The sequence below is a fragment of the Girardinichthys multiradiatus genome, chromosome 5, assembly GCF_021462225.1.
Source record: "Girardinichthys multiradiatus isolate DD_20200921_A chromosome 5, DD_fGirMul_XY1, whole genome shotgun sequence".
In the NCBI taxonomy this organism is placed as follows: Eukaryota; Metazoa; Chordata; class Actinopteri; order Cyprinodontiformes; family Goodeidae; genus Girardinichthys; species Girardinichthys multiradiatus.
The window spans coordinates 41326719-41343644 of NC_061798.1; the positions used below are offsets into that span (position 1 = coordinate 41326719).

Genomic DNA, 16926 nt, shown 5'->3' on the forward strand with positions numbered 1-16926 from the left:
CTGTGTGTGTCTATTTTGAACGCTTTCACAGGCTTGTATTTATTTTTATAACATTCCCTCATACAAGCTTGTAGTTCTACATACAGTTGTGTTAAGTAGTTTACATACACCCAGAGAGATTTAGAGATGTAAATAAATCTTTTATCGGTTTAATTTTGATGTTTGGAAGGATTATACAACAAACAACATAAATGAATTGTGAAGACAAGAATTATTTGATTTTGTTTTTTGTTTTTATTATCTAATCTTATATATAAAAGCTCAGATATATACATACATTCACCACTCTAGAATTGCTCTGCCCTGTTCAAGGAAACAAATCCCCACAGTATGATGTGCAGCCACCAGGTTTTATTGTGAGGATGAGTGTTTACGGTGATGTGCAGTGTTAGCTTTCCTCCACAGTCATAAAGCTTAATTTTGGTCTCATCTGACCTGAGCAGCTTCTTCCAAATGGATATCAACCACCATGCCTCGTGCTGAATTGCAAACAGGATTTCTAAGGGCTTTCTTTTTACCAAAGCTTTCTTCTTGCCACACGTCCATTTAAGCACAATAAACAATCCTCTGTAAGATGTTCAGAGCTTGGGATGTTGTTTTATAACCTGACCCTGTTTTAAACTTTTACACAACTTTATTCCTCACCTGTGTGCTGTGTCTCTGGATCTTCATGATGCTGTGTAAAATCTAATGCCAACAAACCTCTCAGGTTTTTATAGAACAGCTGTATGCATCCATTGTTTATACCAGCTTACCCGTGCAGAAGATGTGGTGCCAATCTCCAGCGGTGAATGGATGAGAGGCGAGGTACACGTTGGAAAATTTGCCAGTCCATCACAGAGGAACACAGAGACACACAGGACTAACAACCATGCAATCACACACTAAGGGCAATTTAGAGAGACCCATTAACCTAGTGGACATATTCTTGGGCTGTGGAAGGAAGCCACAGTACCTGATTGCAACACAAGCATGCACAAAGAGAACATGCAAACAGCATGCAGAAAGCAGCTATATTTGTACCGAACCTTAATTACTCACAGCCCTCTATTTATTGATTAGGCTACCTTTGAATCAGAAGGCAGTTTCCTGCTCTGGATTTTATTTAGGGGTATCCAAGTAAAAGGGACTGAATACAAATAAATGCCACACTTCTCAGAATTTTGAAAAACAACATTTTTGTTTAATTTTACTTCAATTTTATGCACTACTGTGTGTAGATCTATCAATCAAAACCAGAAAAGCCCATCATACCCTGTACATTTAATGTTGGGATTTAAATTAATTACATAATCTACAATGCATGAAATAACTCATGAAACAATTTCAATAAAATTCTTGAGTAATCCCTCTCTAACTGCATGACTGCACCCCCATCTAGTGGCGCGACCAGAACCTGCATCCGGAGTTTCCACAGCTATGAACCAGACCCTCTGAAAATGATGTACAGCCCTGAGAGACAAAAAAAAAAAAAAAAAAAAAAAAAACAGTCCTCCTCATCGAGTCGTGATGACGATGTGAAGCGTTGGCTGCAGAGACAGTACAGGCTCCAAATCAGCAGCAGCACCACGGACCAAGAAGATCTCATCCAGCCGTTCCACGCCGCCCACACTTCCGGAGCGGACCCGGTGACAGGCAGCTGCGGGTCGGGATGCGTCCGTCTGAGCTGAGCGGAGGACGGCGCCAGTGAAACGGGGCGGCTGGTCGCGTTGCATTAAATCTCGCTTTTGCAATCTCAGCTGAAGAGATCGGATCACATCAGCAGCAGTTTTTCTCTAGACCGACACTCAGCGGGAATACAGGCTTTTAAACCTACTGTCTGCCGTCAACTGTTGCTTATTTTCACTGTAAATGAATCTTGTAAGGTAGGTGGAAGCTTTGCCTTTCATTCTAACCTACTGGTATTCTGAAATAAATTACATTTAAACACTTTGGTATATACATGCTATGCATGCATAATTGTTTCCTGTTGGTCATGATGAGGAGATGCTGGGTGGCTTTAATGAGACTTCTCAATATTTGTATTTCATCTCAGAACCATTTCCTCTGAAACCAAATTATTTGCGCACTTAACTCACTATGCAGTTTTGTGATAACGTATTTATCCCTTATAGATTTCTTCTGCTTTTGCTTGGTTGTCAGATTTATATGTTTCAGATCATCAGACTAAATCAGCCAAAGATAACCTGAGTAAACACAAAAAGCAGTTATCAAATGATGATTTTATTTATGAAGTGATAAAAGGTATCCAAACAAATAAAAGTAAACAGTCCCTTGCGAAATCATATATTAACTGTGATTAACCACATTTTTCCTACAACAGAGTTTAGTTTCACTAGCCTCACCCAGACCTGATTACAACCCAACCCGAACCATCAATAAATCACATAAATAGAACCTGTCTGACAACATGAAGTAGGCTAAAAGATCTCAAGATGCAACATGTCATGCCAAGATCCAAAAATTCAAGAACAAATAAACAAGGTCACTAAAATCTATCAGTCTGGAAAGAGTTACAAAGCCATTTCTAAGGATTTTAGACTTGGAGAAAATACAAAACCGTGGTGCACTTTCCTAGGAGTTGCCAGCCTACCACAATTATTCCAAGAATGCATCAACCACTCACTCAGAAGATCACAAAACAACACAGACGAACAGCTAAATCTCTCCAGGCCTCAGTTGCCACGTTTAAGGTCAGTGTTCAAGATTTTACAATCAGAAGGAGACTTGGCAAGAATCCATGGGACATATCTAAAACCGCAGCCAATCAGACAGAACACAAAACCCCTCTCACGTTGGCCCAGAAACGTCTTAATGACTCCCAAGACTGGGGAAAATATTCTGTGTACTGACGAGACAAAAGCAGAACTTTTTGGAAGGTGTATGTAATGTCACATCAGACCTGAAACTAACAGCATTTCAGAAACAGACCTCAGAGTCAAACATGGTGATGGAAGTGTGAGGATTTGGGGCTGCTTTGCTTCCCCATGAACAAGACAACGTGCTTTAATTGATGGAACCATGAATTCTACTCTTTAGCAAAAATCCCAAAAGAGAATTCAATCTGTTTGTGAGCCTAAGTGGTTAGTTAAAATTTTTCGAAATGAGGTTTTCTTATTATCGTTAACAGTTCCCTTAACTGTAGTAGAAAGACGTCCTCTCATCGTGAGCTTGTTTGAAAATTAGGTAGATCCTCGAAGCTGGTGGAAGCTAGTCAGACTTATACTGTATCAGCCTGCCTCATTGGCTGATTTTGCTAATCAGCTGAGTCTCTCCGGATAATTTTTAAACAACTTTGAGACCTGGAAACTAAAACTATAAACCAGAACACATAAAGGGTTAATAATAGAAAGTACACCAGCAAGTCCACCTCTGAATGACTCCTAAAGGAAAGTTTTGGAGGGGCCTACTCAATGTCTACACTAAAATCCAATTGAGATGCTGTGGCATGACTTTAAACAGGCCGTTGCCTCCAAGGGTGAATCAACCAGTTTGGAGGGCAAATAGTTTTTCACAAAGGGCCGGATAATGTTATCCTTTAATAAATTAAATAGTCTAAAAACTGCATTTTGTATTTAATAAAAAAAATGTTGATGATCAGAAACAAGTGTGACAAAAAAAAAGTAAAAGCAGAAGAAATCTGTAAGGGGGTAATTACTTTTACACAGCACTGTTCCTGAGAGATGTGTTTTATTTAATATTTGCCACAAAAAGGAGTCACAAATTATCTTCATTACTGTCAATGCTGCTGGTTACATACTTTATTGATTGATTCATATTTTCAGTGTATAAATGTCTGTTTATAAAGCTCAACTTCTTAATGTCTTGTTTTCTGTTCAAAACCTAGATACAGATGCATCTCAACAAATTACAAAATAATCAACAAGATGAATTCTGTAGTTTATCAGACATTAAATCAAAAGTAGACCAGACAATCAAGAGAAACAATGGCATTAATATATTAATATCCCGACACTAAACATAAAAGCTCATAACAAAATCCAAAAAGATAAAAGGAACAGGGGTAAAAATAACTATTTGAATGTAGAAGTCAGTTAAACAACAACTAAATCCTTACAAAGCCATAAACAATAGTAATAATAATAATGATGTATGAAATAAATCATGTTATTATTAAACATTTTTGTTATTTATTTTTCTATTTAATTTTAGTCTTTGGTGGCATCAAAAAACTTTTTCAAAACATAATGTTTGGTACTTAAAATTCATCTTTGTGAATTGTTATTTAATTTTTATTTAAACAAAATTATAAAAAAAATGTTTTTATTTAACAATTGGCAAAGCCAGTAATTTATTAGGTCAAATATTTATTTGATTTTATACATTTTACTCCTTCTGAACATTTCTCAGTCTAACATTTAAATCCAGTACATCTGTGATGGAGCAGCTTAAAATCCAGATTGATGTAGTTTGCAGGTTTTTAAAAACCGAATATTTATTTTTAGCCTTGTCAATACTAAGCTCCTTGAATGTTTTTTCTTTGGTTGGTTACATTTGCAGCATTTGTACAGTATGCACCTGACTGCACTGCATGAACACACATACAATCAGGTAATAGATTAAATGAACTGAGCTCTTTTTGGTTCAGTTAGACGAGAGAGAAAGCACTGCTTCTGTCCATCATGGTCTTTTTGATCAGTTTGTTCCTGTTGTTCCTCTCGGACTGACTGACACAATCAAGAGAGAGGCAGCCACGCAGAGACGGATACAGCCTCTGGATATAGGAACCACTTAATTTGGGACAGGACCTTGAGTTTCTGGGCCGGGTCAGTTATTATTAAAAGCTCTGAATGAGTGTCACTCTAAAAACAGCAGCTCAACAAAAGATGTTTTGCCTCTTTCACATATTAGTAATATAATGAGGTGGATTTTTCACTTCTGTTTCAATCCTGCACTCATCCGTCTCCGATCAATAGAATCATCACAACAACGAGGTTTAAACCCCACACCCCACTCCACTGTGTGTGGAAGGAAAGCACATTAACTTGTACCACACTGCTGCTAAACAACACAAAGATGCACTTAGTGCTAGTTTAAAGTGGACACGAAAGTTTTATTTAGAGTATTTTAGGAGAGGAGCATCCCCACCAACTATTTTAAGTCCAAAAGTACAAGCAAATTTTAGAAATCAAATTTAAACTTGATGTTCACCTGGCTTTTCACAGAGTGCAAGTGTATTAAGGAAAAGGTGAGTGGAAGGAAAAAGTGTGGTGGCACAGACAAGTTGCTGCTGTCAAAGCAACCTGGGCTTCCTCAGCAGTGCCACAAACTGATCGCCTCCATGCCATGCTGAATTGGTGCAGTAATTCATGCAAAAGGGAAATCTGACCAAGGAAGTGCATACTGTACAGTAGATGGGCATATTTGTCAGTAGCTAACATTTCTGTATTAAAAAACACTTTTTTTTTGTTTTATGCAATATTCAAGTTTATTAAAATGCACCTGTAAAGTAGAAAATAAAGGTTTCTGTGACCTCAACTTAAATAGTCTACCTTTATAAACTTTCTTACTCGAGCTGATTTTTATTGCCACATCATTGCTTGAATCATGTAAAAGTTGATCTTGCTGCTGCTTGACAGGTTAGCAAGTTAGCTAGATTTATTTGCAGCAACATTCGGTCCTGCTAGTGTACATGATTAAAAGATAAAAAGATGATGCAAATTATATTTCTTATTATATTTAAATTATATTGTATGTTATATATTAGGAAGCTGCTCAAACAGCCACTTTGCTCTTAAAAGGGAGAGGGTAAAAATGAATGATCTACCCTGTTTTTTGGCTCTTTAAACATTGCTGATGCACACTGGAGACAAATGTTCCCCTGTTTTCAGCATTTGTTTTTTGTGTTTGTTTTGGGGTCTTCGAACTTAGAAGAAGCTTAAAAATGATAATATTCCAGTTCAAGTAAACCTGGAGGAGGCCCAGGCCAAAAAAACCACCAAAACTGCTGCTGTTAGTCAGGTAACTGTGTGACCTTTAGATTCCTATATTTGTGCTGCTTAATGGTTCCAGTATCCAGTAAAACCAAATCATCTAAATCCGTGGAAGTTATTTCCTTTGATGGCAGCTTGTTTTTCAGATCTCACCGACCTTATAAGTGGGTGTGCATGTATGAGGAACAGACAAATCTAGGTCTCTTATGAAATCTGGTTCTGGACAATGCAACATAAGAGCATGGGCTTGTGTGTGCTTATGCACGTGTGCATTTGTGTGTGTTGGATCTCTGTCTATTCAGCTTTCTGCATGTTAATTTAATCACGGAGGAAGTAGGGGCGAGACAGAACGGGGAAGCTGGCGAGGCAGAAGAAACAATCGAGGGGATTTCTGTTATGAGGAGAAAAACAGAGAGACAATCCCTGCTCTGTGGTTACCATGACAACTGTGACATCACTGAGGGTTACCTCCTGGTCTGTTCTGTGGTCGCCCTCAGAGCCACGGATTAGTCTTAATGCGTACGTCCACATGTCTGCAGGAGTGGACGTGTGGGCACACAGACACTTCTCCGCGTGAACTATTTCTAAACGAAATCATAGAGACAAATGCCTGGTTCATACGGGACTTGTGGCTTCCCACTGTTGCCATGCAACAGCAGCCATGGCAACAAGCTGAAGCATGATGTAGCGTTGCTAAGGAAAAGGACAGAGTGGAGGTGGGGACTTATCGGCAGCTATGAGATACAAGCAGCATTGTACAGGTTCACCCTTCATGAGAACTAGCTCTACAGTATCTTCAGCTCCCTCAGATTAAACCTGAATTAGTTCATGTTCATAGTTCATGATCAGTTTCTTATCTAAAGTCGGAGCTTCTACAGTTGAAACCAGATATTTACATGTAGTATGGAAACTAGGGAGAGAATTGTGGACCTCCATGGGTCTGGTATATCCTACAGTGCAATTTCCAGATGGCTGAAGATGCCATGTTTATCTGTTAAAGTTGGAGTACAGTCATACACAAGGATAAACAACCCGGGAATGTCCGGTCATCTTACTGTTCAGGAAGGACATGGGGTCTCTGTCCCAACCTCAAAACAAAAAACAAAGGATCTTGAGAAGATGACAGCCAAATCCTGTGGTTTGATTAAACTAAAATCAAAGTGTTTGGTCACACTAACCACTGTTACATTTGGAGGAAAAATGGAGAAGCTTGCGGGCCCGGGAACACCAGTCCAATTGTGATGTGCTGGGGTGGCAGCATCATGTGAAAGTTTTACTGCAGAAGGGACCAAGGCATCATGGGGACAGAGCATTATGAAGAAATCTTGAAGCAACATCTCAAGACGTCAGCCAGGAAGTTAAAGCATGGGCATAAATCTGTCTTCTACATGGTCAATGGCCATTCAGGAAAGAGGGGTAGAGAGAGGGGGAGACATTCGGCAAATGTCACCAGGACCAGGACTTGAACCCGGGACGGCCACTTCGAGGACTGTAGCCTCCATATATGGTTGCGCGCTTAACCCCTACACCGTCAGCACCGCGCCTGGTCAATGGCTTTAAGAACAAAACCAAAGTGGCTTAAGGACAACAAAGTCAATGTTTTGGAGCGGACATCACAAAGCCATGACCTCAGTCGCTTCGAAAATATTTGGGAAGGGCTGAAAAGGCGTGTGTGAGCAAGGTGGCCTACAACCCTGCTATCTACACCAGTCTTGTCAGGAGGAATTGGACAAATTTCCAGAAATATAATGAGAGAAACTTGTGGAAGGATACCCAAAGCATTTGACCCAAGTCATACTGGCAATTCTACCAAATACTAATGAAATGTGTGTAAAATCCTCGCTCTCATTCTTCTGGTATTTGACAAAAAAATAATTTTGGTAATTCTAAATGATCTTATACAGGTACAGGAAGAAATTGTCTGATTTGATATTAGACAGTTAGAATAAAAAGGCTGGGTGTATTTTTATAGAAATATCTGGTCAGTCAGTCAGTCATTTTCTACCGCTTATTCCATAGTGGGTCACGGGGGAGCTGGTGCCTATCTCCAGCAGTCTATGGGCGAGAGGCAGGGTACACCCTGGACAGGTCGCCAGTCCATCGCAGGGCAACACACAAACAACCATGCACACACTCATTCATACACCTAAGGGATATTTAGAGAGACCAATTAACCTAACAGGCATGTCTTTGGACTGTGGGAGGAAGCCGGAGTACCCGGTGAGAACCCACGCATGCACGGGGAGAACATGCAAACTCCATGCAGAAAGACCCCAGGCCGGGAATCGAACCCAGGACCTTCTTGCTGCAAGGCAACAGTGCTACCAACTGCAGCCACCGTGCAGCCCATAGAAATATCTGGTTTCAACTTTAATGTATTTATGGCAATTTTTGGGTAGCAATTAAGATTATTTTATTTTATTTTTTATCTCTATTATTTTATTTTCATTTGTTTATTATTTTTTTCATCTTAACAACGTTGTGATTTTTACTTAAAAGTGAACCTTACCTATATCTACTGACCAACCTACAGTAGCCATTTATTTGTTTGCTTTCTTTGTATTTCTTACTAGAAGCAAATTTCTCAGATATAGCTTAAAATATAAATAAAATACTTATTTTAATAAATACTGACTTAAATTTGGTGATATGTGACCATTTATAGGTTTATGAACAACCGTGTTCCTCCTAACAAGAGATATCAGCCCACAGAATATGAGCATGCTGCCAACTGTGCCACGCATGCGGTCAGTATGCACACACACACACACACACACAGACACACACACACACACACACACACGCGCACAGCATTTAAACTGATTTGTAAGATCTTAAAGATAAAGCAGCACACACATTTATGACTCACTGTAATTGATTTTAAAAGTTGTGCCATCATCTTGTGCACAATTGCACTTTCATCCTGCTAGTTTCTGTATTTGCCTTTGTAATCTCATGTGTTATTTATGTTATAAATTCGTTTAGATGTGGATAATCCCCAGCCTGCTGGGCAGCTCACTGTTGCATTACGAGTCAGAGGACCGATGGGAGCGGCTGTCAGCCTGGGTGTACGGGGCGGGACTCAGTTCCCTCTTCATCATCTCCACCCTGTTTCACACTGTGACCTGGAAGAAAAGCCACCTCCGGTATAAAGGACACATTTGCAAAGCCTCGCAAAAGTATTTGTGAAGTTTGTGTTAAAATCACAAACTTCAATCCATTTGGGATTTTATGTTATAGACCGGCACAAAGTATTGCATGATTGTGAAGTAGAAGGAAAACAATACATGGTTTTCAAAATGTGTAGTATTTGTTATCAGTCCCCTTTACTCTGATAACCCTAAATAAAGCTGCGCTGCAAGCAACTGCATTCAGAACTTTGTTAATTAGTAAATAGAGTCCACCTGTGTTTAGAGTTTGCCATAAACTATTATAGGGACATAGCAAATGTGGAGGACCATACTCTTACAGATGGGATCAAAATGTGATTTTCTGATCTACATGCAAAATGCTGTGTGTAGGAAAACTAACAGTACATATCAAACTGAACACACCAACCCCACTGAAACATTATAGTGGCAGCATGTTGCTGTGGGGATGATTTACTTCAATAGTAACAGGGAAACTGGTCAGAGCTGAAGGGAAGATGGATGAAGCTAAGCACAAGGCAATACTGGGGTGGAAATTCACCTTCCAGCAGGACGACCATAAATACAAGGCCAGAGCAACAGTGATCAAAGCATATTAAAATTTTGGTGTGGCCCAGTCAAAGTCCAGACTGGAATCCAGTTGAGAATCTGTGTCAAGACTTAAAACATTGATGTTCGGAAATGCTCTCCAGCCTATCAGATTGACTATGTGCTGCTTTTGCATAGAACAGGCAGACATTTTAGTCTTTAGAGTTGTGAAGCTGGTATAGACATACTCCAAAAAATTTTGCATCTGTAATTAAAGCTAAATGTGGTTCTACAAAGTTTTAAATATAAATGTAAAACCATCCTTGGCAATTGTTTGTTTAAAATATTTGAAAATTTTCTTTGCACTTCACAATTATGTATGCACTACTTTGTGTTGGCCAGAAAGTTAAATGGGTATGAATACTTCTGCGAGGCATTGTGTAACACACATTTTGAAGCAATATTAGGACTGGAACTAAATAAAAATATAAATACATAACCAAAACTGTTTTTCAGCTCTATGGAGCAGTGTTTCCACATGTGTGACAGGATGGTGATCTACTTCTTCATTGCAGCCTCCTACGCCCCGTGGTAAACATACTGGCCTGCTGTGTGGGTCTGTGTGTGAGTGCATTTAAATATGATTTTATAGGAACATGTTTTGCAGCTGTCCTGTTATTGATTCTTCCCTAGGCTGAACCTTCGGGAGCTGGGTCCGTGGGCGTGTCATATGCGCTGGCTGGTTTGGGTCATGGCGTCTTTTGGAACCACTTATGTCTTCTTCTTCCATGAGAGGTTTGTTCCCACATTGACAGCTTCACTTGAGTCTAACTGGCTGATCGGTCATGTTTTAATGTGGGTAATACCATATCTAAAAACAATTATAAATGCGTAATCAATTATTTCTTTACATGAAAGGTAAACATTTCAACCTCTCTCAAATTGTTCAGAATTGTATCAGAATTTTAGCAACCAATGCACAAATGTACCAGAGTTGCAATGCTAATTATTGCAGGTTTAATTAAATTTAAGATTTAAAGGTATTAAGTTACTAATGATATTCTTATGGCCTCAGATAATGGACTTGTGTCTGTACTTGTCCTGTTAGATCTCAGATCTGCTGCATTTGATACAGTTGATCACAATATTCTCTTAGAAAGGCTGGAATATGCTGTAGGGATCAGGGGAACAGCGCTAGGCTGGTTTAAATCTTATTTGTCTGACAGATTCCAGTTTGTTCATGTAAATGATAAATAATCTTTAAACTCCAGGGTTAATTGTGGAGTACCACAGGGTTCATTACTTGGGCCACTTCTCTTTACTATATATATGCTTCCAATAGGTCAAATTATCAGGCAACATAGGATAAATTTTCACTGTTACGCTGATGATACTTAGCTTTACTTATCCATAAATCCTGATGAGCCCAACCAGTTAGATAGACTACAAGCATGTCTTGAAGACATAAAAACTTGGATGACTTTAAATGTTTTGCTTCTAAATTCAGACAAGACAGAAGTTGTCTTTGGACCAGAGTCTTTAAAAAATAAACTGCTTAGTCAATCATTTAACCTGGATGGCATTAAATTGATCCCCGGTAATAAAGTAAAAAACTTTGGTGTTGCTTTTGACCAGGACATGTCATTTAATCCCATATTAAACAGGTTTCTAGGATTTCCTTCTTTCATCTCCGGAACATTGCCAAAATTAGAAATATCCTATCCAGGAGTGACGCTGAAAAACTAGTCCATGCATTTGTTACTTCAAGGCTGGACTATTGTAATTCTTTACTATCAGGATGTCCACAAAATGCAGTTAAAAGCCTTCAGCTGATTCAAAATGCTGCAGCAAGAGTTCTGATAAAAATTAAAAAGAGAGATCATATTTCTCCTATTTTAGCTTCCCTTCATTGGCTCCCTGTTAAATTTAGAATAGAATTTAAAATTCTCCTCCTCACATATAAAGCCCTTAATGATCTAGCTCCATCATACATCAGAGATCTGATTGTTCCATATATTCCTAACAGAGCACTTCGTTCTCAGACTGAAGGTTTACTGGTGGTTCCTAGAGTCTCTAGAAGTAGAATGGGAGGCAGATCCTTTAGTCATCAGGCTCCTCTCCTGTGGAACCAGCTCCCAGTTTTAGTCCGTGAGGCAGACACCCTGTCTACTTTTAAGGCTAGGCTTAACACTTTCCTTTTTGATAAAGCTTATAGTTAGAGTGGCTTAAGCTATCTTCCTTATTTTTTACCTCCGCCTTCCTCCCTGTTGGATGGAGTAAGGGGGAGTCAGGTTTAGCCTAAACCGGCTCAGTTATGGTTGAGGTGCAAACACACCCTCCATTTCTGCTACCTGTGGGACCCCCTCTCTTTTCCAATGGTTATAATCAGTCAGACAGAGAGAGGTATCCCGATCCTTGTGGTTTTTAGTATAACAATGGCCATCAGTGGGCTCTAGATGGCCAAACTTTATCAATTTATTATTTTACTTAGTACCTCTACATGTGGCTCGTTCTGGGGTGGCCAGGCTCTGGTGGTTTGGTCTGGCCTCCCTGGCGGCCCTGCACCGTTCCAGACCCTTTGTGGGGTGCCTTGAGACGACATTGTTGTAAATAAGCGCTATATAAAGAAATAAACTGAAACTGAAACTGTTTGCTGCAAAGTCAACGCCAGTGACTGTCCACTGTCTCTACATGCTCATCTAGGAGGAGTGAAGGCTACAAATCTCTGACTTGATGCAATCTGCTGGGTTTCCTTAGACAGAAAACATTTTATCCAATTTGAATAAATAACTAACTCTGACTGCACTGTTCAATGGTTATGATTAATTGGAATGTATGTACCTGACTTTTATGAAGTGCCTCGAGACGACGTGTTGTGAATTGGCGCTATATAAATAAACTGAATTGAATTGAATTGAACAAGTTTACTTTGTAGTGGTATAAATGATAATCTTCATTATGTGGTTGTTGTGTTAACACAGTTACAATCTGATGCTGCGAGTTCAACATTTTCTTTGTGTCTGAGCTCAGTTTGTACATCTCAGCAAAATATAACCAATTATCCATGTTTGCCGTTAAGCTTAGCCAATAAAACTTGGCCGTTCTTCCAGTTTCCACCAAATCTATATTGATACACTGTTAGTGGTGGGGATCTTCTTAACAGGAAGAGGGGCCCCACATCAGATTCTGCTTACGGCCCTGCGAGACCTTGGTCCAGCCCTGACACACCTTAGTATATTTGCATGGAAAGTTCTATAGAAATATTGATTGATTGTAAATGCTTAAGTAGAAGGCAACTGGACTTCTATTTATTGTTGAAGACATTTTGCCTCTCATTAAAAAGGCTTCTTCAGTTCTGAGCATGGTTTGTAGTAACAGGCTTATATACTGTAGTCAGAACAATCACACTAATAGGGCCAATAAAGTCCCTAATGGGGCATTCAGAATGTATATGTCACTGGGCCTACCCTTTAGTCAGCTCAGCGTTTGGGTTGTTGTTCCCTAACTATGCCAACAGAGTTGTGTTGGTCGAATATCCCAAGGTATGAATTTCTGAAAACAAACGCCTGGGCTGACGAGTCAGGGCTGCAGAGTAGGTGTTAGAAAGATGAAATCTGATTCCATCTCCTTCTTGAACATCTTCAAGAAACAAAATAAGTTAATTTGCCTTCTACGTAAACACTTCGAATTATCATGTTCTGAATGACTAAGAATCTACATCAGCGTATTGATGGATTGTTTGTTTTAAACTTCACATAATTATTCCATCATTTAGCACCAAATTACTTTGTTCACAACCAGTATAGAGGAGCAGAAGTTCAAGACTAAAAATCTGTTTATATGTTCTTCTCTTGTTCAGGTATAAACTCATGGAGTTGATCTGCTACACAGTGATGGGAGTTTTTCCTGCTTTGGTCATCTTCTCAATGGTGAGGTCTATCATGTGTTATACTGCAATGTATTGCACTGTGTTTTATTCCCAGTTTAAATACGTTAACCCCTTGATCCTTCTTGCCAGTCCGAGCAGTCTGGGTTATGTGAGCTGCTGGTCGGTGGAGGCTGCTACTGTCTTGGTATAGTCTTCTTCAAAAGTGATGGCATCGTTCCATTTGCTCATGCTATCTGGCACCTTTTCGTAGCTGTGGGGGCAGCCATACATTACTACGCCATCTGGAAGTACCTCTATGCTCAGACTCCCAGGCAGGTCCAGACCTCCAGATGACATCAGTGATGGGCTCACAGGAATGGACCCCTGTGATTGAGCTACTCTGGGGAGCTGTGTCCAAGTTCAAGGGCTGCCTCATATAGGGATCAACCTGATGGGAAACCGCCAGTACATTTGGGTCTCTCTGATCAACTCGTAAAGTCAAATAAGTTTATATATTATCAACAAGGTGCCTTCAGAAACGTAGGCAGACTTCTTCTGATAGGTTTATATACTGATTCTACCATATGATCCATAATATTAAACTTTTTACTTCTTACAGGTTTGTTTTGATGTACTTTACTTTTTATCAAGAAAAAAGTACTATAATCATCTATCTAATTCTCATACAGGAAAATCTGGTAAGCCCTTAGTTCTGCAGCACAAAAAGCCAAACTACAATGCTTTATAAACCCCAAAACATTTATCAGAGAAAAAACAGGCAAAATAAAAAAGAATAACAATGTAAAATGTTTTAGTTAACATAAAAAGGCTTGAGCTCTAATTTAAAACAGCTGAAATTTGAACCAGACCTCCAGTTTGTCTTCTAATAAATCATTGGCATAGACTTTTTGACATTCAGGACATTATAGTCCTAAAAGCTCAAATAAAAGTTTTGGGGATTTTTGTTACTCTGTGGACAGTTAGCTGCCCTGGCCAAGACACTGAAAAAGAAAGGCGTTCAAAGACATAGAAAAAAGCAGAATAAACAAGGATTGCATGATCCACTTTTCACCTGTCCCCCAGCAACAGAGATAATGGGGCAAATGCTTTTTCCATCTGTGCCTCCTGCTTTTCAATGTACCAAGACATACAAAATCAACCAGAAAGTGGGTGGTATCCTAATGAACCTGGGTAAGGGCCTCTGGGCTGTGTCAAGAACCCTCCATAACGCATCACCATGTCTGGTGAGATTGTGGTGGTTCATTATTATGATTTTAGGATATCATTGTCCTAAGTGCTGTGAAGAGAAGGCTAGGAGCAGCAGTTCAAGCTTATCCATGGTGTGTGTGACGTAATTATCATCAGACAATTTGAACTAGTAGTGACCATGCTGCCCTTGTCCTAGATCTAAAGATAATCCTACCAACATCACAGTGGTAGCTCTCTAAGTAACCTAATGGCACCATGGCTGCTATAACTGCCTTCTTTTGTGGCTGCAACAAAAAGGGTCTTATCGGGCAGCTAAAACAAGATAAAAAAACATCTTGGACTTTGCACATAGAAATCTGCATTATGCAATGAAGCGCATATACCTTCAAATTGCACATATGAAGAAAGAGTTTGTTGTAAGTTCTCTAGACTGAAGTGGAAATGCAAAATGTGTTTGTCACAGCTGTTAAGGAGAAGCCATACATTTCAGAACCTGACTGGCTCATAGTGATCAATAAAAAACAAACAGATGTTAAGCCTTTAAGAATGATCACCTGCCAAGAAATATAGAGCGCAAAACAGCTCACTCTTCAATACGCTGTATTCTCTACAGATAACCCTCTCACTTGCATCCTTTTATGCAGCTGATAAGACAACGAAAGTTTTGATGGTGCTTGCTCCTTCACTCTAAGGCTGAAACTAATGGTGGAGGCACAGAAACCTTCTGCATTTATATGGAGATTAGTAGGTTGTGAGGACACATTCTAGTTCAGATGTGATACACGTGGCAGTAGCATTGTGATATGATGGTCAAGAAAGCAGCACTGAAAAACCCATTTGCTTAAACGCTAATAGCTCAGTAGGGACATGATTACCTTGACTCTAAAATTAGGTTTTAAACTTTCTAGCAACCAGAGAGGTGAAGCCAAAGGCAAAAACCTACAACACTGTCTGCCTGAAAAATGATAAAAGAACTCAAATACTTCCAACCTTAATTACAAAATGTGAATTAACATTAAATGAGATCCTTCATTTAAAGAAGCAACAGAGCCACCATGTTGTGATGAATCCGAAGGAGGCACCTTTGTTAACTTGGACACAGCTGGAATTCCCACTTCAGTTCATTTTAATGTTATATATCACTGTATTTTCCAGGAATTTCACTTTATTTCAACAATCAGGGCTTAGTTACTAGTAATGGAGGTATCTCTCTCTGTGGTGCACATCCAGATTCAGTGTTCAGAGGCTGAATTGATGGCATTGTCTTAATGTCAAGAGAAAGACAATGTTTACAATTAGCTGCCTTGACTATCATTAATAGATTTAGCAATTGCTATAATCCTCATTTACACCTGGTGAACATGAGTGGTTCATAATTCCTATTCAGAGTTGTAGATCAAATAATATTGTTATTTTTATGACTAGTTTTGCTTTATTCAGTGATTTATTGTAATTACCAAACCAAGCATGAGTAGACTAATTTATTAATGTGTATTTAATGTAGATTTGTGGTTGTAGCCTTAAAGACCAAGCCTGTACACATCCACCATTACTAGACACAATAGATTATGTAGTATATTTGCTGTTAATATTAATAGTTTCCTGCTGCTGGTCACGTTTTACAAGGAGGAATGTCATCAGTATCATTTATACAAAGATTATATTTTCCTGTGATGTGACTGTAGTGTTGAAAATAGGTGAAAACTAGTGATTAGCCACCACAATGACTTGTAACTGCCAGAAGGCTAAATTACTGCCATAACTGATAGCACATGCTACCATGATAAAGAACATGTCTTATCCGAAAGGGAGCTGAAGCTATACTACTCTTGAACAATCTGTCCCAATATCGAGGCATCTCAGGAGTGTGTGTGTTTTGTGCCTAGGTGTGGCTGTGGGTATCTTTTACGATCTTACACCCATGAATCTAAAACCTATGGTTGTCAGTGTTTACATATGAATACCTTGAACACATAAATATCTATATTTGCTAATAGTCTTTAACTCTGCTTGGAAAACAAGCTTGTATAGTTTGACGAATGTGGCTGGAGGACCAAAAAGGTCAAGAAATCTAACATTTAGAGGTGTAAAACAACCATCTGATGTTGATCATGTTTCACAGCTGTTTGTCACTCAGGATTTTAAAGCCACATTTAAAGGACCACCAAATGTGCTATAATTGTTTGGATTCTGGTTTGTGCCGAACAGCTGTGTAGTT

At 39.2% G+C, this 16926-nt stretch overlaps 1 protein-coding gene across 1 annotated transcript; it reads left to right on the forward strand.

Annotated features, from left to right (window-relative positions):
- The first annotated feature begins 1188 nt into the window (after window positions 1–1188).
- On the forward strand, window positions 1189–14115 carry mmd2a (monocyte to macrophage differentiation-associated 2a). The gene is made up of 7 exons (XM_047364888.1): window positions 1189–1865; window positions 8620–8701; window positions 8940–9100; window positions 10148–10222; window positions 10325–10426; window positions 13491–13560; window positions 13650–14115. The coding sequence occupies exons 1-7, from the start codon at window positions 1852–1854 to the stop codon at window positions 13851–13853; spliced, it is 708 nt and encodes a 235-aa protein (XP_047220844.1). The 5' UTR covers window positions 1189–1851; the 3' UTR covers window positions 13854–14115.
- Window positions 14116–16926: the final 2811 nt, after the last annotated feature.